The sequence below is a fragment of the Perissodus microlepis genome, chromosome 16 (assembly GCF_051167445.1).
Source record: "Perissodus microlepis isolate ML-2025 ecotype Zambia chromosome 16, ASM5116744v1, whole genome shotgun sequence".
In the NCBI taxonomy this organism is placed as follows: domain Eukaryota; kingdom Metazoa; phylum Chordata; class Actinopteri; order Cichliformes; family Cichlidae; genus Perissodus; species Perissodus microlepis.
Window position 1 is genome coordinate 28,946,822 of NC_140476.1, and position 19,034 is coordinate 28,965,855.

A 19,034-nucleotide genomic window follows, 5' to 3' on the forward strand; every position below is an offset into this window, starting at 1 on the left:
AGAAAGTTTTTGTCAAGTTAGCAGGGATTGTAAACACATTAGTTTTCTGCACATGTCGGCCATTCAGCAAACAGCCTCTGGATTCCAGCTTTGTTCAAGCTTTGGATAGTTAAATGGTCTTAAATGTCATCAAAGCTTTCTTAGCAGTTTTACAACTCCATGGTTTTTAATAAAAAGATAAAAAGATAATAATAATAAGAAAACCGTTTTAACGTTGATTAAATTTTTATGGTCACGTTAATAAGTTAATAAAGACAGAGCATGCAGGTTTTCTATATCTAAAATTTAGATACAGTGTTAATTACTGTCATGGGTAAAAGAGCTAATGAGTTCATTTTCAAAACATTTTGTTGCTTTTTTTATAACAATTTATCAGCTAGCTTGTCGTCCTGTTTCGTCAGACCTTTTTTCGTTGCTGTCACTTTAAACAGAGAAATTCTTTCTATTTTATACATTTATTAAGATAAAACATATTTCGTAGCGTGAGTTGAGAATGACATTTGTTTATTTATTTACTTAATTAACTTTTAGTTACACTTAAGTTCATTAGTAACGCCTCTCCAGCTGGAACGAACCAAAAACAAATAGTGTGGAGGGGTGTTCTGTCTGTACCAGACAGACTTCAAGACAAATATAAACATACAGAGAAGTGTCTTTGGTTTTTAATTTGTACTTTAGACCCAATTAAAACAGTCAAACACACTTTAATTATTAAAAAAATATTTTAAAGTATCTAAAAATGTTTTTACGGGAGCCTAAAATTCAATAGGCACGCCCAAAGATTTTGAGATGAGTCACAGGTTGGTTCGGGTTTAACGCTAAGAGCTAACAACGTCATTCAGCACTTCTTTCACAACTGTCCCACCTGCTAACGTGCTTGTATCAGCACACCGAGAAAGGGGGAAAACGGGCACCTGTACCTGGTAGGCCCCTGTTCATGTCACAATTACAGCTTAGCCTTCATATTGGCTAAATTTAAGCCTGAAGCGTGAAGACTCAAAGGGTCTATGCTGTGGTCATAAATGGACAGACGTGGTTATTAACAGATAGGCCGAGGCATTTAATCAATGCTCAATTGGTACTAAGGTGCCCAAAGTGTTCTAAGAAAATATTCCAAGATGAATCCATGAATCCACAGCTGCTCTTCTAGATATCTTAGTTGTAATGGGTAGTTATTTGAGTTACAATTGTATTCCTGTCAGGACAAAAGATTCTGGTTATTCACCTCTGACCTCTGGTATCAACAAGGCATTTTCTTCCAGAGAACTGCTGCTTGCAGAATTTTTTTTTTTTAGCCAATTCCCTGTAAAAATTAGAGATGGTGGTGCTGGAAAATCCCAGTAGATCAGCAGTCTCTGAAATACTCACACCAACCCATGTAGCACTAACAAGCCTGCCATGTTTAAAATCACCTTTCTTCTCCATTCTGACGCTCAGGTTGAGCAGGTCATCTCATGTCTACATGTCTAAACGGGTTGCTGCTTTGTGATTGACTGATTAAAGACATTTTCATCAACAAGCAGTTGGACAGGCGCACCTAAACTTTTTTTCAGCATAAGTATGTTGAGCATACCCTCATAATTTTATGCTGACTGTTAAGAACATGACAAAAGGCCCTGTTGTATATACGTTAGCATGTAGGATCCTGGGGAAACAGTGAGTAAATATGTATGCCCATATGCTGTATGTTCCATCTGGACCACACGACACTGTCAGATGCCTCTCGTCCTCACTATAGTCCCAGTCATCATCAGCACATTTCCAGCTTGTGTAAACACAATAAGGCCAGGGGTCACCTGCTGGTCACTTACACTGTCAGCGGCTCTCATAATGCCGCAATGAAAGTTTGATTCTGATTGAGACAAAAGCAAAGGTAGGAAAACAAGAACTTGGACGCAAACTAGAGGAAAAAGGAAAACTAAACCAGTTTATGTTTCTTACTCAGATGTGCAGAACTTTAACTGGCGGGTCATCGATTGCACTGCATTCACTGATAGGAGGGGCATTTCAGTTTGAGCAGCGATGTCGCAATAGTTAGTGCTTCACAGTGGCTGTGTCCTTTTAGAGTAGGGGAATTTTGTTGTTGGAATATCAGTAACTTGTGGTAAGTCTTGAAGCTGTAACTTTACACATGCAGAGTGACTGGGGCTGTTTGTCTCGCTTGCAATGCAGAAAATTCTGTTTAGCCGGTTGAGTGAACAGATAAGATTAAGCTGTGATAAAGTCAGCAGTGCTTGGCATTGACCAGCAGTAATTTTAAATACTAGAAATCTTTATTTTCAGTCAGTCACTGGCTATATAGTATGTTGAAATGCTTTCATTTAAAATGATATGCACAGATCTAAGAGTACACATATCAATGCTTGATTATATTTTCTGCTGCTTTGTTGCCAAGATTACACTGAAATCTGAAAAATTCTGCTCCTACACAGAGAGGGAGTTTGTTGTGGAGAGATGCAGATGGTATGCCTGACAGACTTTGAGGAGTATGCTAAGGAGCATCTCTCAAAGGCCACCTGGGATTATTATGCAGCTGGAGCAGATGAATGCTGCACCAGGGACGACAATCTGCTGGCTTACAAAAGGTACAGTGAGCAAAATAAAGTTGATCCAGACATTCAAGGTTATTGCGCAAGCATAATGCACGTGTTTCCATAGTGATTTTTTTTTTTTTACAATGTTTGTCAGACCGTCTATCTAAAGGCAGCACAAAGGAGAAACATTTTTTTGACGTTCATTGTGACCACAGACATGCAGGCAGCACTGCAGTGGTGCAGCTTCAACACACTAAAGAAATAATCTCTACATTATGAATAGAATAGGAGCAAACACAACTGAAAAACATTTTCAGTACCGAGCCAAAGATCATGTGAGTGCACGGCCTGTTTCTGTGGACTTTGGATGGCTGTAACTGATTTCTGTAGTACAGTTTTTGTTGCTGTGATACCAAATAATCAGTAACAGGCTGTTTGGGTTTTACTCAGTGTTGACGCTGCACCGTTCCTCCAACTTCCTGTGGTGAACAGTTTGGAAAGTTGCACTACTGCTGGGATAAAGAATTTTGGGGAGGATGTTTTCTCCCGTGTCTCCTTCTGCATTCCTCTCAGCTTTTCTAATGTCTCCATGAAGACTGATAAAGTGCCTATTTTGTAAAGTCACAGTGTATGTTTTTGCCACGAGTCTGTTACCATTTTGCAGATAACTTTTGTCCCTTTGAGAAATGATCACATTGGATTGTTTCCTTAATATATCACCAGTAATAGCTTTGGGGAAAACAGAATCCCCAAGTCCTCTTCACATTCAGAGGAATATAACTTCATTAGGAAAGTGTCTGTGTAGGTTCTCAGTCATCCAGGTCATAATAATCCAAGGAGCTTGGAAAGAAAAGCAGCTAAGCTAGACTCGTCACATGAGCCAAGGCGTAAAAAAGGGTTTGTGTCATTTTTCATTTTTCACTCTTCACTTTCCCTTTTTCACACCTTTCCTCGTGTAATGAGGCACATGATCAGTAGTGGGTCAGCAGCCGTCTTAGGGACAACTCCCACTAGAGCTTTAAATACCTGGGACCGTCCACCATTTGGTCTTAGAACTGAAGAAGCTTCTCGGATGAGCGTTTAAACGTCTTCAGGAAACTTAAAGAAGTCCAGTTGCTTCCTTACTGATGTGTTATCATGACAGGGTTTTGACCCTGAGACACATTCTTTTTAAAGTGAAGCTTCTGCTGAATGAGTATACACAATACAGTAAAATATACAAAGATTTTCTCATACCATGTGATCTTATTAGTTACATGTTCGACTGTGCTTCACGCTCAGGATCCGTCTGAGGCCTCGTATCCTGCGGGACGTGTCAGTGAGCGACACACGGACCACTGTGCAGGGGACAGAAATCAGCTTTCCTGTCGGTATCGCACCTACTGCCTTTCACTGCCTGGCCTGGCATGAAGGAGAGGTAGCCACAGCTCGGGGTAAGGACTTTTGTGTCAAGATTATGTGGGTCGGTGAATGGTTTTCATATCTATATGAATCAGTCTTTCTGTACTAGATTATTTTAAAGTCTAAGAGTGTTTCACACAGAGTTAAATCCTTGCTAATTAGTGCTTAGTAGCAGCTAATAAAATAGTAGAATTTAATTGACTGAAGCTGGAGTGCAGATGGCGTGAGCCTTGGGACAAGCCGTTATTTGTCAGAGAATTTCATTGGCAACTTAACTGTCTAAGGGTGTTTTTACACCTGTAGTTTGTTTCCTGTGGTCTGAATCAGTTGCCCACTTTGTAAATTTGTAGCTTTTTCCCATGGTTAGATTGTTACACAGAGAAAAATTCAAGTGAACTCCAAGCAAACTAAAATACATCATTATACACAAAGTGAGAACATTCACTGAGCTTATAGGCCAAATGTGTCTGGGGCAAGAGCAACAAAAGTGAATGCAAGAGAAAAAGTGCCATGTTATGGACTATTGGAGGCTGTGGAGAAATTACATTAATTTCACTGCTAGCTGGCATCTATGGTACCCTGATACATTCCAGCATGCAAAGCATACATGGCTAGTGAAAGGTGTTTAGCTCAAACTTGTAATGTACTTCTGGTAGATGGATCAGAGTTGAACTTTGGTTGGCACTCGTTCACACCGTAAACTAATCACTCTGGAGTTCGTTTGGAGCCCGACTGAGACAAACTCCTCGAAAAGCTCTTGGTGTGGTTGTTGGAGTTGTTTTGGTCCACACCTGAGTATGATTACCATGTTGACACCTGCACAAGGGAAACACACTAAGGGGGAAAATGAACCAGAGTTTGAATTAAACACACTAAACACTGAAAACACTCTAGGAGGCTTCAAGCCTAATATTTCATAACCTTAAGCCTTGAGTTGTGTGTTATTGAGAATCTCACCCACATCTGCTGTGGACACCAAAAACACTTTTTACATGAGGCTGTAAGTATGCTTTTGCTGTCAAGTTGGACATTTAAATGCGGGAGTCATAGTAACACCCCAGCCTTCATCTCACAGCCACCGAGGCGCTCAACACCTGCTACATCACCAGCACATATTCCACATGTTCAGTGGAGGAGATCGTGGCGGCAGCACCCAACGGTTACCGCTGGTTCCAGCTGTATGTGTACCGAGACAGGAAGCTGTCGGAACAAATGGTGCACCGCGTAGAGGCGCTCGGGTACAAGGCATTGGTCCTCACTGTCGACGTCCCCTATACTGGAAAGCGCCGCAATGACATTCGCAACCAGTTCAAACTTCCACCACATCTCAAAGTAAAGAACTTTGATGGAGTATTTCAGGTAACAGCCAACAGTTTTCTCTATATTCATTGTGCTCCAAAACATGCAAGTACTTTTCTAAGAACACAAAATGAGCTAAGACAAAGACTACTCGTATTCAACTGTGTTTTTGATGTTGATTTTATACCGTCATAAATGGCACAGATGCAATCGTTGCCCCTTGGCAGTAATTTCAATGCTAATTTCTAAGAATCTATTACCTTACAGTCTGGAGTACAGTATTTGTCCATCAGGAAGGTGGACTTCAACTTATATGTACAAGATATCCAAACTCTAATGTTACTTAAATGCACCAGCAGTGTCAGAGTTGTCCCATTATTGCATTTTCAGTAAAAACAGTACATTTATAAACCAAAGTGAACACTTAAGAAGAGTTGTACAATCACAAACATGCACTGTAAGCAGGAGACAGCAGGCCCAGAGGAGTATGGGATACCAGCGAACACCCTGGACCCCTCAATCAGCTGGAAGGACGTCTACTGGCTACAGTCCATCACACGCCTACCTATCATTATCAAGGGTATCCTGACCAAGGAGGATGCTGAGCTGGCCGTGGAACATGGTGTCCAGGGCATCATCGTGTCAAACCACGGGGGGAGACAGCTGGACGGAGGCCCAGCCTCGGTACTCGCTGACCACATTCATCGCTACATTCTTTTATTTAAGATCATATTCATAAAATGTACGATAGATAACCAGTGAAAGTCTGGGATTATTAGTCTTTTTGTTTACCTCTTCACAAAACAGATTTTCAGTCCATTTCACAGCATTTTTCAAATTAATTATGTTACTGCTTCACAGCAGTAAAATTTCATAGAAATAACCCGAGCTGCAGAAAGTACAGGGTTGCTATAATCTAATTTCAGCACGTTTTTTCTTTTTGTTTTTTCGCTCATTGACCTATAGTAGCTTACTCAGATACATATCTGACTGTTCAATGGTGCAGTAGAGTTATCTCTGTCTCTGTTATAACAGATTGATGCGCTGCCAGAGATTGTGGACACTGTACAAGGCAGAATTGAGGTCTATGTTGACGGAGGAATCAGAACAGGAAGTGATGTACTGAAAGCGCTGGCCTTGGGAGCCAAGTGTGTTTTCATTGGCCGTCCAGCAGTGTGGGGCCTCGCATACAAGGTATGATTATGACAGCACATTGAGGTGTTTGTTTTCATTGAATGTAGTAATTATTTAGTTAACACCAAGTACGCATTTGAGATTACAGAATTCAATTTGCTTTTAATTTAAATATGCCCTGTGTGATCTTTTAGGGAGAAGAAGGAGTGAGGGAAGTACTGCAAATCTTAAACGATGAGTTCCGTCTGTCTATGGCTCTATCAGGTGAGTCTGATGCAAACTTGAAGGACATGGCTGTAATCATGCTAATATGTAAACAGGCTTTAGGGAACATTTCAGCATTATTTTTATTACTGTTTTATCGATCGTGGCTCAAGAGTGTGGAGTTCGCCTTGTAATCGGAAGGTTGCCGGTTCGAGCCCCGGCTCGGACAGTCTCGGTCGTTGCGTCCTTGGGCAAGACACTTCACCTACCGCCTACTGTTGTTGGCCAGAAGGGCCGATGGAGCGATATGGCAGCCTCGCTTCTGTCAGTCTACCCCAGGGCAGCTGTGGCTACAACTGTAGCTTGCCTCCACCAGTGTGTGAATGTGTGTGTGAATGGGTGGATGACTGGGTGTGTAAAGCGCTTTGGGGTCCCTAGGGGGGACTAGTAAAGACGCTATACAAATACAGTCATCCACCCATACATTTACCATTTACCATATATGTTTATTGATCCAGGTTGCAGGAATGTAGCTGAAATCAACAGGAACCTCATTCAGTTTTCCAAGCTGTGACCGCCAGCAGAGGGCAGCACTGAGGACAATTATCCCACTAAACCAGACTGAGACTTAAACAAAGAGCCTGAGAATTCATTATAACAAAAAAACAAACAGAAACAAATTTACCTCACGTAGTACATGAAAACAACCATCATCAGGAATAAATTGTGGGACTTCTGATATATATTCATGCCAGACTACATGAGTGAGTGTTTTAGAAAGCTGGGAGTCAGTTCAAGTCAATGAGTGCACTCTGTACACTGTGGTTTGAAATGCTGCCAGTTCTTATGGCTGAATAAACTCTAGTATGTGGCAAATATCTGTTGCTCTTTCCTGGATTTATTAATTTCATGTGATAACTGAAGTGTAGTATCTGATCTGATCTATATGAAAATTAATGTTTGAACTTCTAATAAGTGGATTAGCTGCAGGTCAGGTTCTCATCAGAACCAGAGAAGTTCTAAGTTGAAAAGTTCATGTTGTCTGTTGTCACTGCGTTATGTCTTGTTCAGTATGTTGCATATTTTTGGCTTCCATTCATCTTTTAACTATAGACTTTAAAATGCCATCAAGTTAAAACCCTAATTTGAACAGTGCAGTTACTCCATTTGCAAAATCATGCAAGCACACAAGGTCACTAAAGGCCCTGTGTGTGTCAACATGTTTCATTAAAAACCTGAAAACAAAAACAGCTTCTGAAACAACTTTTCTTATTTCGCTGACATGATCTCAAGTGTGACACTGTCGGGTGGAGAGCATCAAAATGCGGAAAGAAACCTAAAGTGAGAAAGAGAAGTAGCACAGGAAGTAACTGAGGTCTTGGTTAAGCTAAAACGGTGAAGCTCACTCAGACGCTTCAACTCTTCAACCAGCTGGCACAGTGGAGCAGACATTTTCTGCTCAGTCTTTCTTTTTAGAGTTTGTTTTGGATCAACTGCCAGGCTGGAGGGAGGGCTCGGGTCAAGTCTGCTGAGGAAGCTTTCTTCTTCCAGGTAGGTCACCCACAAATGTCCCTTTTTTGTACTTTTACAAAAGTGCAGGTGAGGCAGCTGCACAGCACACAGCAAAGTGCCACCAAGTCGTGTGCATATTTCAGCTGTACAAGGATACTACAGAAGTGTAGCTTTTCACTTATTTATAACCAGTTACCTAGATATTATTGGTATTAAAGTCTTCTCATTATTATTAAGAGTTGAGGTAAAGTGCAAGTGTGCGCACAATCGTTGACAATGAGCTTTATGTACGAGGTCAATAAAGGTCGAACGCAACAATATCAACCTTTCAAAAAGCAAAACCAAAGCGTTTGTCACACAGCTGATCTTATCTGCTTATCTGCTGACAAGCATGCTAATCATATTTTCAGATTGCTGAACAGTAGCCGTGAAGTTGGATTGGGTTTTGTGCATAACAAGAAAAAATATTACAGAATTTTTCACAGACTGTACATCAGTTTCTGCATGCACATTTGAGGTTTTCTTCACGAAGAAATGCGAGAGCTGTGATGGGAATGATGACGAGAACATTTGAAGTGAAGTTCAGTGAAGGTTGTGTTCTCTGCCATCATGTGAGGTCACATCAAATATGCTGTGAAAAAACAAGAATGCTGCAATAGGAAACTTGGAAGCACATCTGACTAAATTATCATGCGAGACGCACCAACAAAACAGCCTAACAGAGAAGTGTTATTTCTGTGTCGAATCCATAGTCACACAAGTACAAATCTTTGCCTAACTTAGAAAAGCATTGTATGCGGACCTAAGCTAGAAAGAATTTACTGTAATAAAGTAGACACCGCATAAAGGTGCTTTGTGGTCCACAAATACATTTATGCAACACAAATACATTGTTACTTTTTTTTATTTCTTCATGTAGGAAGTCTCATCAGCGAAACAACAGTCCTCAACCCCAAGAGGCCAATGACATGGGGTAAGGAAGGTTTTCATCATTACATTAGATCTCATCATTTCTCATCTGGTTAATCAATATTCAACACTTTTGTGAAACATACAATAGAAATGAGTTGAGGATATTTTTTTAGGTGAAGGTTTTAGAAGAAGGAGCAGAAGAAAATTCTTTAGAGACGTTTTTACCAGCCACAACAACGAGGCTGACGTTTTCACTCAGTGTGTGTGTGTGTCTGTGTGTGTCTGTGTGTGTGTCTTATGGGAAAATGTGGTTGTGGAGACACCTGCTGCAGCAGGAACACCCACCCGAAAAAGTAGTTTTGAGCTCATCTGCAGGTGTTTTCATGTTTATATCTGTATGAAGACAGATTTTGTCAACAGCTGAGAGACTTGCAATCACAAAGCTGCAGAGTGGAGGTTGAGTTTAAAAGATGAGTGTGTTCTGAGAAGTCTCTCGTAGTGCAGTTTCACTGAAAGATTACTCATAACTTGTAACATATTGCATCTCATCACACGTGTAATTAGTAACCAGGTTAGGATCTGCTTGTCTATAGTCGCACTTCGAAAACATGGGAACATGTTTTTGAGCGGTGCTCTGTAGATTGTTGATGGGTCGTAGATTTGGATTTTATTCTATATGTGAGGCCATGTCTTCCTATTGTCGATGGAACAAACATGTAGATGCCTTTTCACCTGAGTGTAAGACCCACAGCAGGAAACCGTTTTAAGAGGAGACATAGTGCACTTTTTAAAAAAAAGTCCACTGCTTCCTCTTTTTCAGGCCACAGGACACGCACTACAAAACAGATAAGGGACTTTTGCAAATTAGGCCTTCTCCCAAGAAAAAAAGCATCATTAATCAAATGTTTCAGATCTGAGATGCTTTGAGCGGTAGAGAGGGTCTGCTGAAGAAAGCAGCATTTTTACACGCTTCTAAGAGGAAGTGCCAAGAGCCAAAACACAATGAATATTCCTACCAATTAAAAACAGTGTAGCTGAAACCTAAAATAAACTCACCAGATGTTTAATTTGTGACCTTGTTTGCACTAGTGCACATAATAAATTTATAAAACCATATCCATAATTCTGCAACATTGTTTGTCACTTCGTAAACATCACTTCGTAAAATGACAGCGAATGACAGACCTGTTCTTTTACTGTGAATCCTTCCTGTGCAGGGCGAATGGCGACGACAGCGGGGCAGGTAGGCTGAGCCGCAGACTGTCTCGTCTAGGCAGCAGGAATCAATCCAGGGATCAGAGACACCCGGCTCAGCCAGAAAGACCTCCTCCTCCTGTTCAACAAGGTGAGTGTCCATGGTGACACAGAACTATCATTGTCAACATTTTGTGTTTAATAATGTTAAATCTTATCTTTTACAGTGGGCTTTTTCTGCTTAATATGTGCTTACTTTGGCTTTTCTGATTAGATTTTGATGCTAAATCTTTCATGTTTCCACTGCAGCAGAAATCCATTATTTGTTCTTAGCTGTAGCTCAGCGTACCTGCAGCATCAGCAGGAGTATTGGCTTCTCTCACCTCTCAAATTCAGTGAAATTTGTGTTTCCCCTCCATAGATGACAGGCCAGCTCCACCAGCACTTGTTGTGCCTCCTGCTCCTGCTCCAGCTCCAGCACCAGTTTTTGTTCCCCCACCACCCATGGAAATACCACCTAAACGCCCCGACAAATCAACAAAGCCCAAGCTTCCTCCCCGGCCCCTGTCCAAGGTGTTCAGTAGCACTGAACATGGAGAGGATGTGTTAAAGGTCTTTATTACTGTCTGAACAGCTGTTTGTTATTAAATTATTTTGAGGGTTCATTTTAACAACTAACCCATCGAATTATTTTCCCCAAAGGGCTTTGATAGTTTTCGGGGAGATGAGACGCTCTGTGATGTTGTCTTAGTTCCTGGAGATAGCAAGGAAAAGTTTCCCGTCCACAGAGTCATCATGGCTTCATCCAGCGACTACTTTAAAGCGATGTTCACAGGTTTGTTGTCCTTTCTATCGTTGAGGCACTGCATTGAGAAAGAAAGGTAACAGTGACATTGTAGTCATCATACAAGTGCAGTTTTGTAGGAAGGAAGTATGTATGTTTGTAACGCAGTGCAGCAGACAGAAAAGGTTTTCTGTTTGCTTAACTCAGACTTACTCTTTAGATAGATAAACATTAGCAAGCATCTTAAAACCCCCAAAAGGAAGTCTGTTTAGAGATTCTGGCTCCTCTTTGCTCACAGCTTCCTTTGAGGTGAGATTTTCACAGAAGATATTTACATCTGAATACATAATTAACTATTTACATAAACTTCATGTTGTGCGTTGTTACATCTTTGCATCTTGCTGACTGTGCATCATGCCTACACAAGGCAAATCTTCTAAAGCAATGCAAATACATGCTTTCTGTCTCTTTTTGATCCTTGCTTATTCTTGTTCAGGAGGCATGAGGGAGCAGGAGATGAGAGAGATCAAGCTGCATGGGGTCACTAAGTTGGGCTTAAAGAACATTATAGACTTCATTTACACATCCAAAGTGAGCCTCGACATGGGCAATCTTCAGGACACACTGGAGGCCGCAAACTTCTTGCAGGTCATGCCAGTCCTGCGGTTTTGCAATCAGCTTCTGAGCAGTGAGGTGAGCACTTCTTCTTTCAGTTTAAGGTCACATTCGTTCAGGATTCTGCTAATTATATTCAAGTACACTGGAGGCCTAGCTAATGAGCTGCCAAATCCCTCTGATTGCTTCTTTGTCCTTCACATGCACTCAGGATCAGAACATAATATGACATTGGAAGGGAGCCATGGCAATGAATGACAATGCAGTATAGAGCAAAGACTATTAACTGTATCTGTTTGATGACTCTATTTTCTGTGTTGTTCATTGCAGATCACTATTGATAACTGTGTGGAAGTTGAGCGCATAGCCACAGACTTGCTTCTAGAGGACGTTCAGCAGAATATCGGTAAGTGATATGATCTTTGATTATCAGTGGTTATTATTTAATGGTTATTAAATGTTTCCAGTCATCAGCACTACCTGAAATAAGCATATCTATCCTTATATCATCCTCATTGTATGTGGCCCCTCATTGTTAAATAGAAACTATATCTAAAACTCTAATAAACTTGGTAATTTTCATTGATTGTTGATTATCTGTATCACAACAGGTGAGTTTGTGAGTCAGAACCTCTCAGAGTTAGTGGAGTGTGGCCGCTACCTTGAGCTCTCGGAGACCAGCATGGCCAACGCTCTTGCCAGCAATTCGCTGAAAGGTTTCTCGGAACTGGAGCTCTATCATATTGCAAGAGGATGGCTGGACCACGAGCCTGCCAAACGCCGAACTTCTGTTTATGCCTTGATGCGGCATATTCGCTTCCCACTGATGAGCCCCAGTGAGCTGATTCAGATCTCTCAGGATGATGAAGAAGAAGGCAACTCTCTGATGCGCTCTGAGACAGCCTGTGTGAACCTCTTGCTGGAGGCCAGTAACTACCAGATGATGCCTAACATGCAGCCAGCCCTGCAAACAGAGAGGACACAGATACGGTCAGACGCAACTCATATTCTGGTCCTGGGTGGTGTAATGCGACAACAGCTGGTGGTGAGCCGGGAGTTAAGGCTGTACGATGAGAAAACCGGCCATTGGAGGGCCCTGAAGCCCATGGAGGTGCCACGCTATCAGCATGGCGTGGCTCTTCTAGGCGGCTTTCTCTTCATTGTTGGAGGTCAGAGCAGAGTACACACATAAACATACAAACAGCCAATTTAAGCCATGTGTTCATCTAACATGAGTATTTAATTTTGTATAAGCCAGCATTTTTAGTTCAAGCATCATCAAAACTAAGCATGAATAAATGATCTACATTGATATGAACAGGTTGTAATTGGCCTTTTGTTGCAATCACCAAGGTAACACTGAATCTTTTCGACTTCTCAGGTCAGAGTACTTACGACACAAAGGGCAAGACAGCCATAGACAGCGCCTACCGCTACGATCCACGATTTGACAAGTGGTTACAGATTGCGTCACTCAATGACAAGAGGACTTTCTTCCATCTCAGTGCCCTGAATGGGAAGCTGTTTGCAGTGGGAGGAAGGAACGCCTCAGGAGAAATTGGTGAGCTGTAACAAATTTCTTTTCCAGTGTAAGCTGATAACCGCTTCCTTTTTACCATTCAGTTCTTTTTCTACTAAAAAGTAACGTTTGAATTGTTCAAAAGATGTTTATGGACACTGCTGCTATCACTGATCTGTTATAGCTCTCCCTATTAGGATTATTTACTGCCATTTAAAAAAGTATTTGCTGAATAAATTGCATAAACATCCCTCTGTGATTTTGCTCAGACACGGTGGAGTCCTACAATCTGAAGAAAAATGAGTGGACCTTTGTGAACAGTATGGTGGAGCCCCACTATGGTCATGCTGGAACAGTCCATGAAGGCCTCATGTACATTTCAGGTAAGACAGCAATAATTAACCCTGTTAAAACAAATCCTGCAGTATAAGATTATAAAGTAATTCCTAGCATTTACAGATTTTTCCAGCTTTTTTTTTAAACATGAGAAATAGGCTGTATTTACACCTTTAATATGACATGATAAGTCCACAATTAGTGATAAGTCCTGCATTAAAATCTAAAGTAAATACAGTTAAAATTATACATAAATAGTTTAGAAACACAACCAATTCACTAAAAATGAACTTATTTAATTGATTTATAATTTTGTAAAATTATGAAAGCCCAAGTGGTCACGCTGGAGGATTTCTACTGTAGCAGAAGCAAAGCTTATGAAATCTGTCTTAAATCTAATTTAAAATCTTAAAGGAGCTTCACATAGAGGTGTGTTCACTTCACCTGTTGAGAAAAACACAATCCCCAATCTGACTTTTAGTCAAAACCTGGTACTAGCAGCACTCTCCTGCCAATTAAAGCTTATCTCTTACAGCAAGATTCGATAGTACTTATAGCGTAAAGGTAAGCTTTGTGTATTTTAACAGGAAAATGCCAAAACTATTTACATATATTTAATATTTCACCATCTTTTCAGAATCCCAGCTAGTGAAAAGGTTTGCAAAACTCCATTTATTATTTAACTGTATTCACCTATTATTATTATTTGATTCAAATTATCTTCATATCTACAAATTGGGTGAGTGAAAGCATTTTTTCTCATCCTGTTACATTTTCAGCTCTTGTGAATGTTTAATTTTCTCAGTTTGCACGATTTCAACATCTGACTGACTTTTTACATCATAAATGTTATTGTTTAGTTCACTTCTGTCGTTAAAATGTAGATATATGAGAGCATGCTAGCAAACTAAATAGTAAAATGTAACAATTCAAAGCAGATTTCAAAAGGTTAAACACTGTGCTGCACAGAAGAGTGTTAAATACCACTGAATGGAGTCTATTTGTCATTATGTTTTTCTATAAGAGAGAGCGATCAGTGCCATGGTCAGAGTTAGAGGAAGATTCCTCTTGTCGTTAAAGAAAAAATGAGGAACTGACACTTAGGCAAGAGGTTGCAAATGAAACAGTTAGCAAGAAAGGTTTATAGAGTGACTGTCTACAGTTGTATAACAATGATACTTGACTTCTCCCTTTTTTACTGAGAGTCATCAATAACAGGTCAAATTTGTGTTTGAACCATGCGCTTTGAATTGGTTCGTTTTAATATATTTTTTATTTTTTGCTCGTCGAGATGTTTTGTCAAAGTTTTAAAAGGGCTGTCTGGAGAGAACAAGAAAACCCACCCTGACAAAATGCATTAGATAATGCTTCACGGCTGACCTATTTGAAACCACTTCCTGTTGAGATGCACAGACTCATGAGCGTCTCTCACACAGTTCTCAGGCCTGTTTCTTAGCAACCTTGGACAGGAAAACGGCTTTTAGAGTTGAGAGCAGAAAGACGGGTTTCACTCGTGAATCAGGAAACCTGTAGTTGAAGGGGACCACATCGCTTTGCAACAAAGTTCAAATCCACAGTCTGAAGTTACAACATATATCTGCATTATAGCAGTTTGAAGACAACAGCGCATACTTTACTTGGACATACCACATCGTACTTACATCTACACATCCATTCTCTTTCTACCTGAGGTTCTTTGAGTTAGACAGTATGCATGTCCTCAAGAAGCCCACAGTGGTAATGCATGTAATTTGGTGTACGATTACAAACCACTGCTTCAACAAAAGGTTACCGAAGTAATAAACTTGTAAACGCTAAACAAAGCATTCACCATTTCTTATAGTAAAACATAGACTTTCACTGTTCACTGTAGTTCAGTTGTTCGCTTGTTGTAATTAAAATAACCTGATTTCTCAATTATTGAATTAGTCGTTAGGTGTACAAGGATCTAGGGTTATTTTCCCTTTAGGGCATGTGCTAATTTTCTGACTCCGATAAATGAATGACTAATGGATCATTTGAACTCTAAAATAAACAAGACAAACCTTCACCTAATGACAAAACAGCCATTGCTCTGGATGACAAACACCTTGGCATTTATAAATAATAAGCAAAAGATCAAAGAAAGAACACTGGCATTGCATTCATGGTGTGAAAGGAAGGATGTTACTCACATCTGTTTTTAATGTTCGGCCACAGGAAGCAGTGTGTCCATTATCTCATACTCTTCTGCAGACGTTCACGTACATATCGATCTTATAAACAACATCTGCTATTTCACCAACTCTGTATTCTTTTTGATTAAACACATTTTAGTACATGTAAAATTTTCATTTAAAAATATAACTTTAAATACTAGAAATTAGAAGTAATTAGAGATAGAAAGTAACTAGGTCACTTTACCTCAGTACTTCAATAAAGCATAAAAATTCTTGCAGTTTACTCTAGTATTTACGTTATTCTTTAACCATACTAAATTTCACAGTGCAATATTATACGACATATTATAGCTTACAACATTTATTTGAAAATTAAGACAAACATGGATTTTTAATATTTACTTTTCATACATATAACAAAATAAATAAATAAATAGCATGCTCTGGGCAACTTGCACTAACTAGACCATGACCTCTGTATATCAGAGTATTCTAGAGTCAAATGTGAGTCAGTCTATTCGCAGCTAAAGCTTGCACCACGTTGGGTCATTTAACAAGAAAATGATCCCAAGCACCCTGCAAATCTACAGCAGAATGGCTAAAAAGGAGAAGAATCAAGGTTTTGCACTGGCTCTGTCAAAGTCCAGACTATGCACAGCACTTAAAAAAAACTGTACGTTAACAAATACAGACAAACCTCAATGAACTGAAGCAAATGTTGTCTCTAAATGTTATCAGAGACTGATAGGCTTACAGAAAAAAAATAGACTAAACTAAAGATGGTTCTAAATGCTGTTAAATCATGAGGTTTAGGTACTTTTTCACAGGATTTCATAGAGTTCTGCAGAAAAGATTTTTTAGCATAACTGTACCAACTTGTATTAGTACAAATAATATCTAGAGTCACATCATATCAGTCAAAAAGAACATTTTACTGGACAATGAATAAGTAGTATTTTTATTGGAGTATTTTGAAGCAGTGGTATTTATGCTTTTACTTGAATTAAATATCTGTATACTAATCCTGTTCTTGTGCCAAACAGGCGGCATCACCCGTGACACCTTCCAGAAGGAGCTTTGGTGTTACGACCCGGTCGCTGACATGTGGAGTCGACGGGCCGACATGACGGAGCTCCGTGGCCTGCACTGCATGTGCACTGTGGAAGACAGACTCTATGTCATGGGCGGAAATCATTTCCGAGGCTGCAGCGACTACGACGACGTGCTGGGCTGTGAATACTACAGCCCTGACACAGACCAGTGGACGGTGGTGTCACCAATGCCTCGGGGTCAGAGCGACGTAGGTGTGACTGTGTTCAATGGACAGATCTACGTGGTGGGAGGATATTCCTGGAACAGCAGATGCATGGTCGACATCGTGCAGCGATATGACCCAGACAAGGATGTGTGGGACAGGGTGTTCAACGTGCTGGAGCCTCTGGGGGGGATCCGTGCCTGCACAATGACAGTTCATCTTCCAGAGGGGTCAGTAGATGAGGCTCAGATACAAGATTGCCCACTTCCCACAGCTAAGAGCTCATAGCCACAGACGAGGGGGTTTCCTGCTGTTGCTGCTGTGAGACCACAACTGACATGATGAAATTTACCTGCACGCTGTGGCGAAAAGAAGGCAAAACAGGAAGTAGTGTGGGTTGCAAACACAAGTTGCATGTGCAAGCAAAGCAGGCTAGCTTACATTAGCATTCGGTAGTTTGAAGACTTTACTCGTACTTACAAACACTGTGCTCTTGTTAGTATCGTTTCCTGCCCTTTCATTTACTGCCAGCTATGTGGCACCCCAGCTAATCTGTTGATTATGTAATGAATATGCATAATGTACATAATGCCTAAACGAAAGCTCAAACCCACCATCCTGATCAGTTTGACTGGACATTGATTCACTGGACACTGAAGGCAAGCAAGTCAGAATTAGAGGCAAAATCATCTTTTCATATAAATTAAACTGAAAAATTGAATTAAGAGAGAAAATCGACATTATTTCGAATGCTATTTTTGTACAGTTTGTAATTCTGTAGGCTTTTTTGATCTATTTATTTTTTTCCATCTCTAAACCGAAAGGAATTAGCTGAATCATTTGTGTCATGATGACGCATGGATTAGGTGATTAAAACACCACAGGGTTTTGGGCAAACATTGGAAAATAAAGAAGTTTTTATGGCACAGAGTCATAAGATTTCAGCTAGACTGTAGCTTCAAAGACAACATTTTGGGTGTGGAACTTCCTATTAATCCAGCCTGTATCCAACACAGACAGTCATGCTTTCACGTGGTTTGTTTCTGCTTTTAAACACAATGTAATGAGCAAAGATGTCTGTTAATGCTTTCCATTAAATTTCGTGCTGCAACACAGAATCGCATTATTCGCTGTACGCAAAGTCCTCGCAGCCATTAACACATCAGACTGTTGTTCCATAGATACAAAATAGCTCACACACATTCACTCTTTTGTGTTTGATGTCAGCAAATGACGATGAAACTGCCCTTGAGACTTTATCCTTCACCTCCTCAGCACACAGCTATCTTATCGGCTGCTTTGCCAAGGTCTTCCAAATAGAAACACTAACATGCAGTGCAGGAGTGTGCGTGGATGAACTGTTGCAGTTTCTTTTTATGTGTGTTTAAAAAGTCAGCCAAAGTTACTCTAAGCGAGTGCTAGCGCTGCACTTCACTGTTAGCACTCGTTTTCAGTATATTGACCTAATTTTATTAAACTGTTGAAAACTTAGTGTAAAAAATAATAAAGCTTCTACATCAGAATACACAATTAGCCTATGTGTAATAGGATATGATGCTGGAAACAGTGTCATTGTCAGCTATAGGTCAGTTCCAAGAAAAGTATCAACTCTATATATGATGATTGTGGTGCAACCATTAAAACTTTGTAACACCCAGGAGTTTCCACCCCAGTGACCAGTGTACCCACTGCTGAATAAACAATGGCCGACTTTATAATAATAATCCATGTATATGTAAAAACAAAGTTGCCCATCTGGCAGACAGATGTTACCTTGAAATGTCGACTGTTGTTTTGTTTGGCTCATGTAGCCTTGTGTAACAGAGTCATAAATCACATTGTTATAATTACACAAAATGTGTCCTAAACCCCCAAACTGCTCCTTTTATACCTGACTTTTAGGACCTCCAAGCCTGTAGTTGTGTTCATTATCAGTTAGAGCCCCTCCTCATTCTTTTCTTCTTCTTCTTTGGTGCAATACTATAAATACAGTGTACCCCTTTTGCCTCTCCCCTTTTTCTACAATTCCCCTGTGGGAGAGGAGTTGGAGTGGGCAAATTATTTACTTGGAGGTCTTTCTTTCTTTTACCTTTTTTATCAGACACAACGCAGAATCACACCGGTTACACTTGCACCTTTCTAGACAGACTTTGATACTTAATCATTGTTAGTAGAG

The 19,034-nt window shown here is 40.3% G+C and overlaps 2 protein-coding genes across 4 annotated transcripts; both read left to right on the forward strand.

Moving 5' to 3' along the window:
* Window positions 1–830: 830 nt before the first annotated feature.
* On the forward strand, window positions 831–7,204 carry hao2 (hydroxyacid oxidase 2 (long chain)). 3 transcript variants are annotated; one of them, XM_084908322.1, is made up of 8 exons: window positions 1,920–2,104; window positions 2,433–2,585; window positions 3,816–3,967; window positions 5,011–5,294; window positions 5,700–5,918; window positions 6,270–6,428; window positions 6,563–6,632; window positions 7,091–7,204. In XM_084908322.1, the coding sequence occupies exons 2-8, from the start codon at window positions 2,455–2,457 to the stop codon at window positions 7,144–7,146; spliced, it is 1,071 nt and encodes a 356-aa protein (XP_084764448.1). In that variant the 5' UTR covers window positions 1,920–2,104; window positions 2,433–2,454; the 3' UTR covers window positions 7,147–7,204. The 3 variants fall into 3 exon arrangements, with proteins under 3 accessions (XP_084764447.1, XP_084764446.1, XP_084764448.1); XM_084908321.1 differs by lacking the exons at window positions 1,920–2,104; window positions 7,091–7,204 and adding an exon at window positions 831–923 and having other exon boundaries at window positions 6,563–6,782; XM_084908320.1 differs by lacking the exon at window positions 7,091–7,204 and having other exon boundaries at window positions 1,917–2,104; window positions 6,563–6,782.
* Window positions 7,205–8,018: 814 nt separating this feature from the next.
* LOC146371143 (kelch-like protein 9) lies at window positions 8,019–17,976 on the forward strand. Its single transcript, XM_084908319.1, has 11 exons — window positions 8,019–8,123; window positions 9,004–9,057; window positions 10,214–10,341; window positions 10,612–10,802; window positions 10,893–11,025; window positions 11,471–11,667; window positions 11,920–11,995; window positions 12,201–12,758; window positions 12,971–13,150; window positions 13,378–13,491; window positions 16,647–17,976. Exons 2-11 carry the CDS (start codon window positions 9,053–9,055, stop codon window positions 17,144–17,146), a joined length of 2,082 nt encoding a protein of 693 aa, XP_084764445.1. The 5' UTR covers window positions 8,019–8,123; window positions 9,004–9,052; the 3' UTR covers window positions 17,147–17,976.
* Window positions 17,977–19,034: the final 1,058 nt, after the last annotated feature.

Excerpts from the sequence above, each read along its gene's own strand:
- hao2 (XM_084908321.1), top strand. The coding sequence starts at position 2,455 with ATGCAGATGGTATGCCTGACAGACTTTGAGGAGTATGCTAAGGAGCAT. Across the intron at positions 3,968-5,010 it reads AGAGGTAGCCACAGCTCGGG|CCACCGAGGCGCTCAACACC; the intron begins GTAAGGACTTTT and ends TTCATCTCACAG. Across the intron at positions 6,429-6,562 it reads TGTGGGGCCTCGCATACAAG|GGAGAAGAAGGAGTGAGGGA; the intron begins GTATGATTATGA and ends GTGATCTTTTAG.
- LOC146371143 (XM_084908319.1), top strand. Across the intron at positions 10,803-10,892 it reads ATGGAGAGGATGTGTTAAAG|GGCTTTGATAGTTTTCGGGG; the intron begins GTCTTTATTACT and ends TTTTCCCCAAAG. Across the intron at positions 13,492-16,646 it reads AGGCCTCATGTACATTTCAG|GCGGCATCACCCGTGACACC; the intron begins GTAAGACAGCAA and ends TGTGCCAAACAG.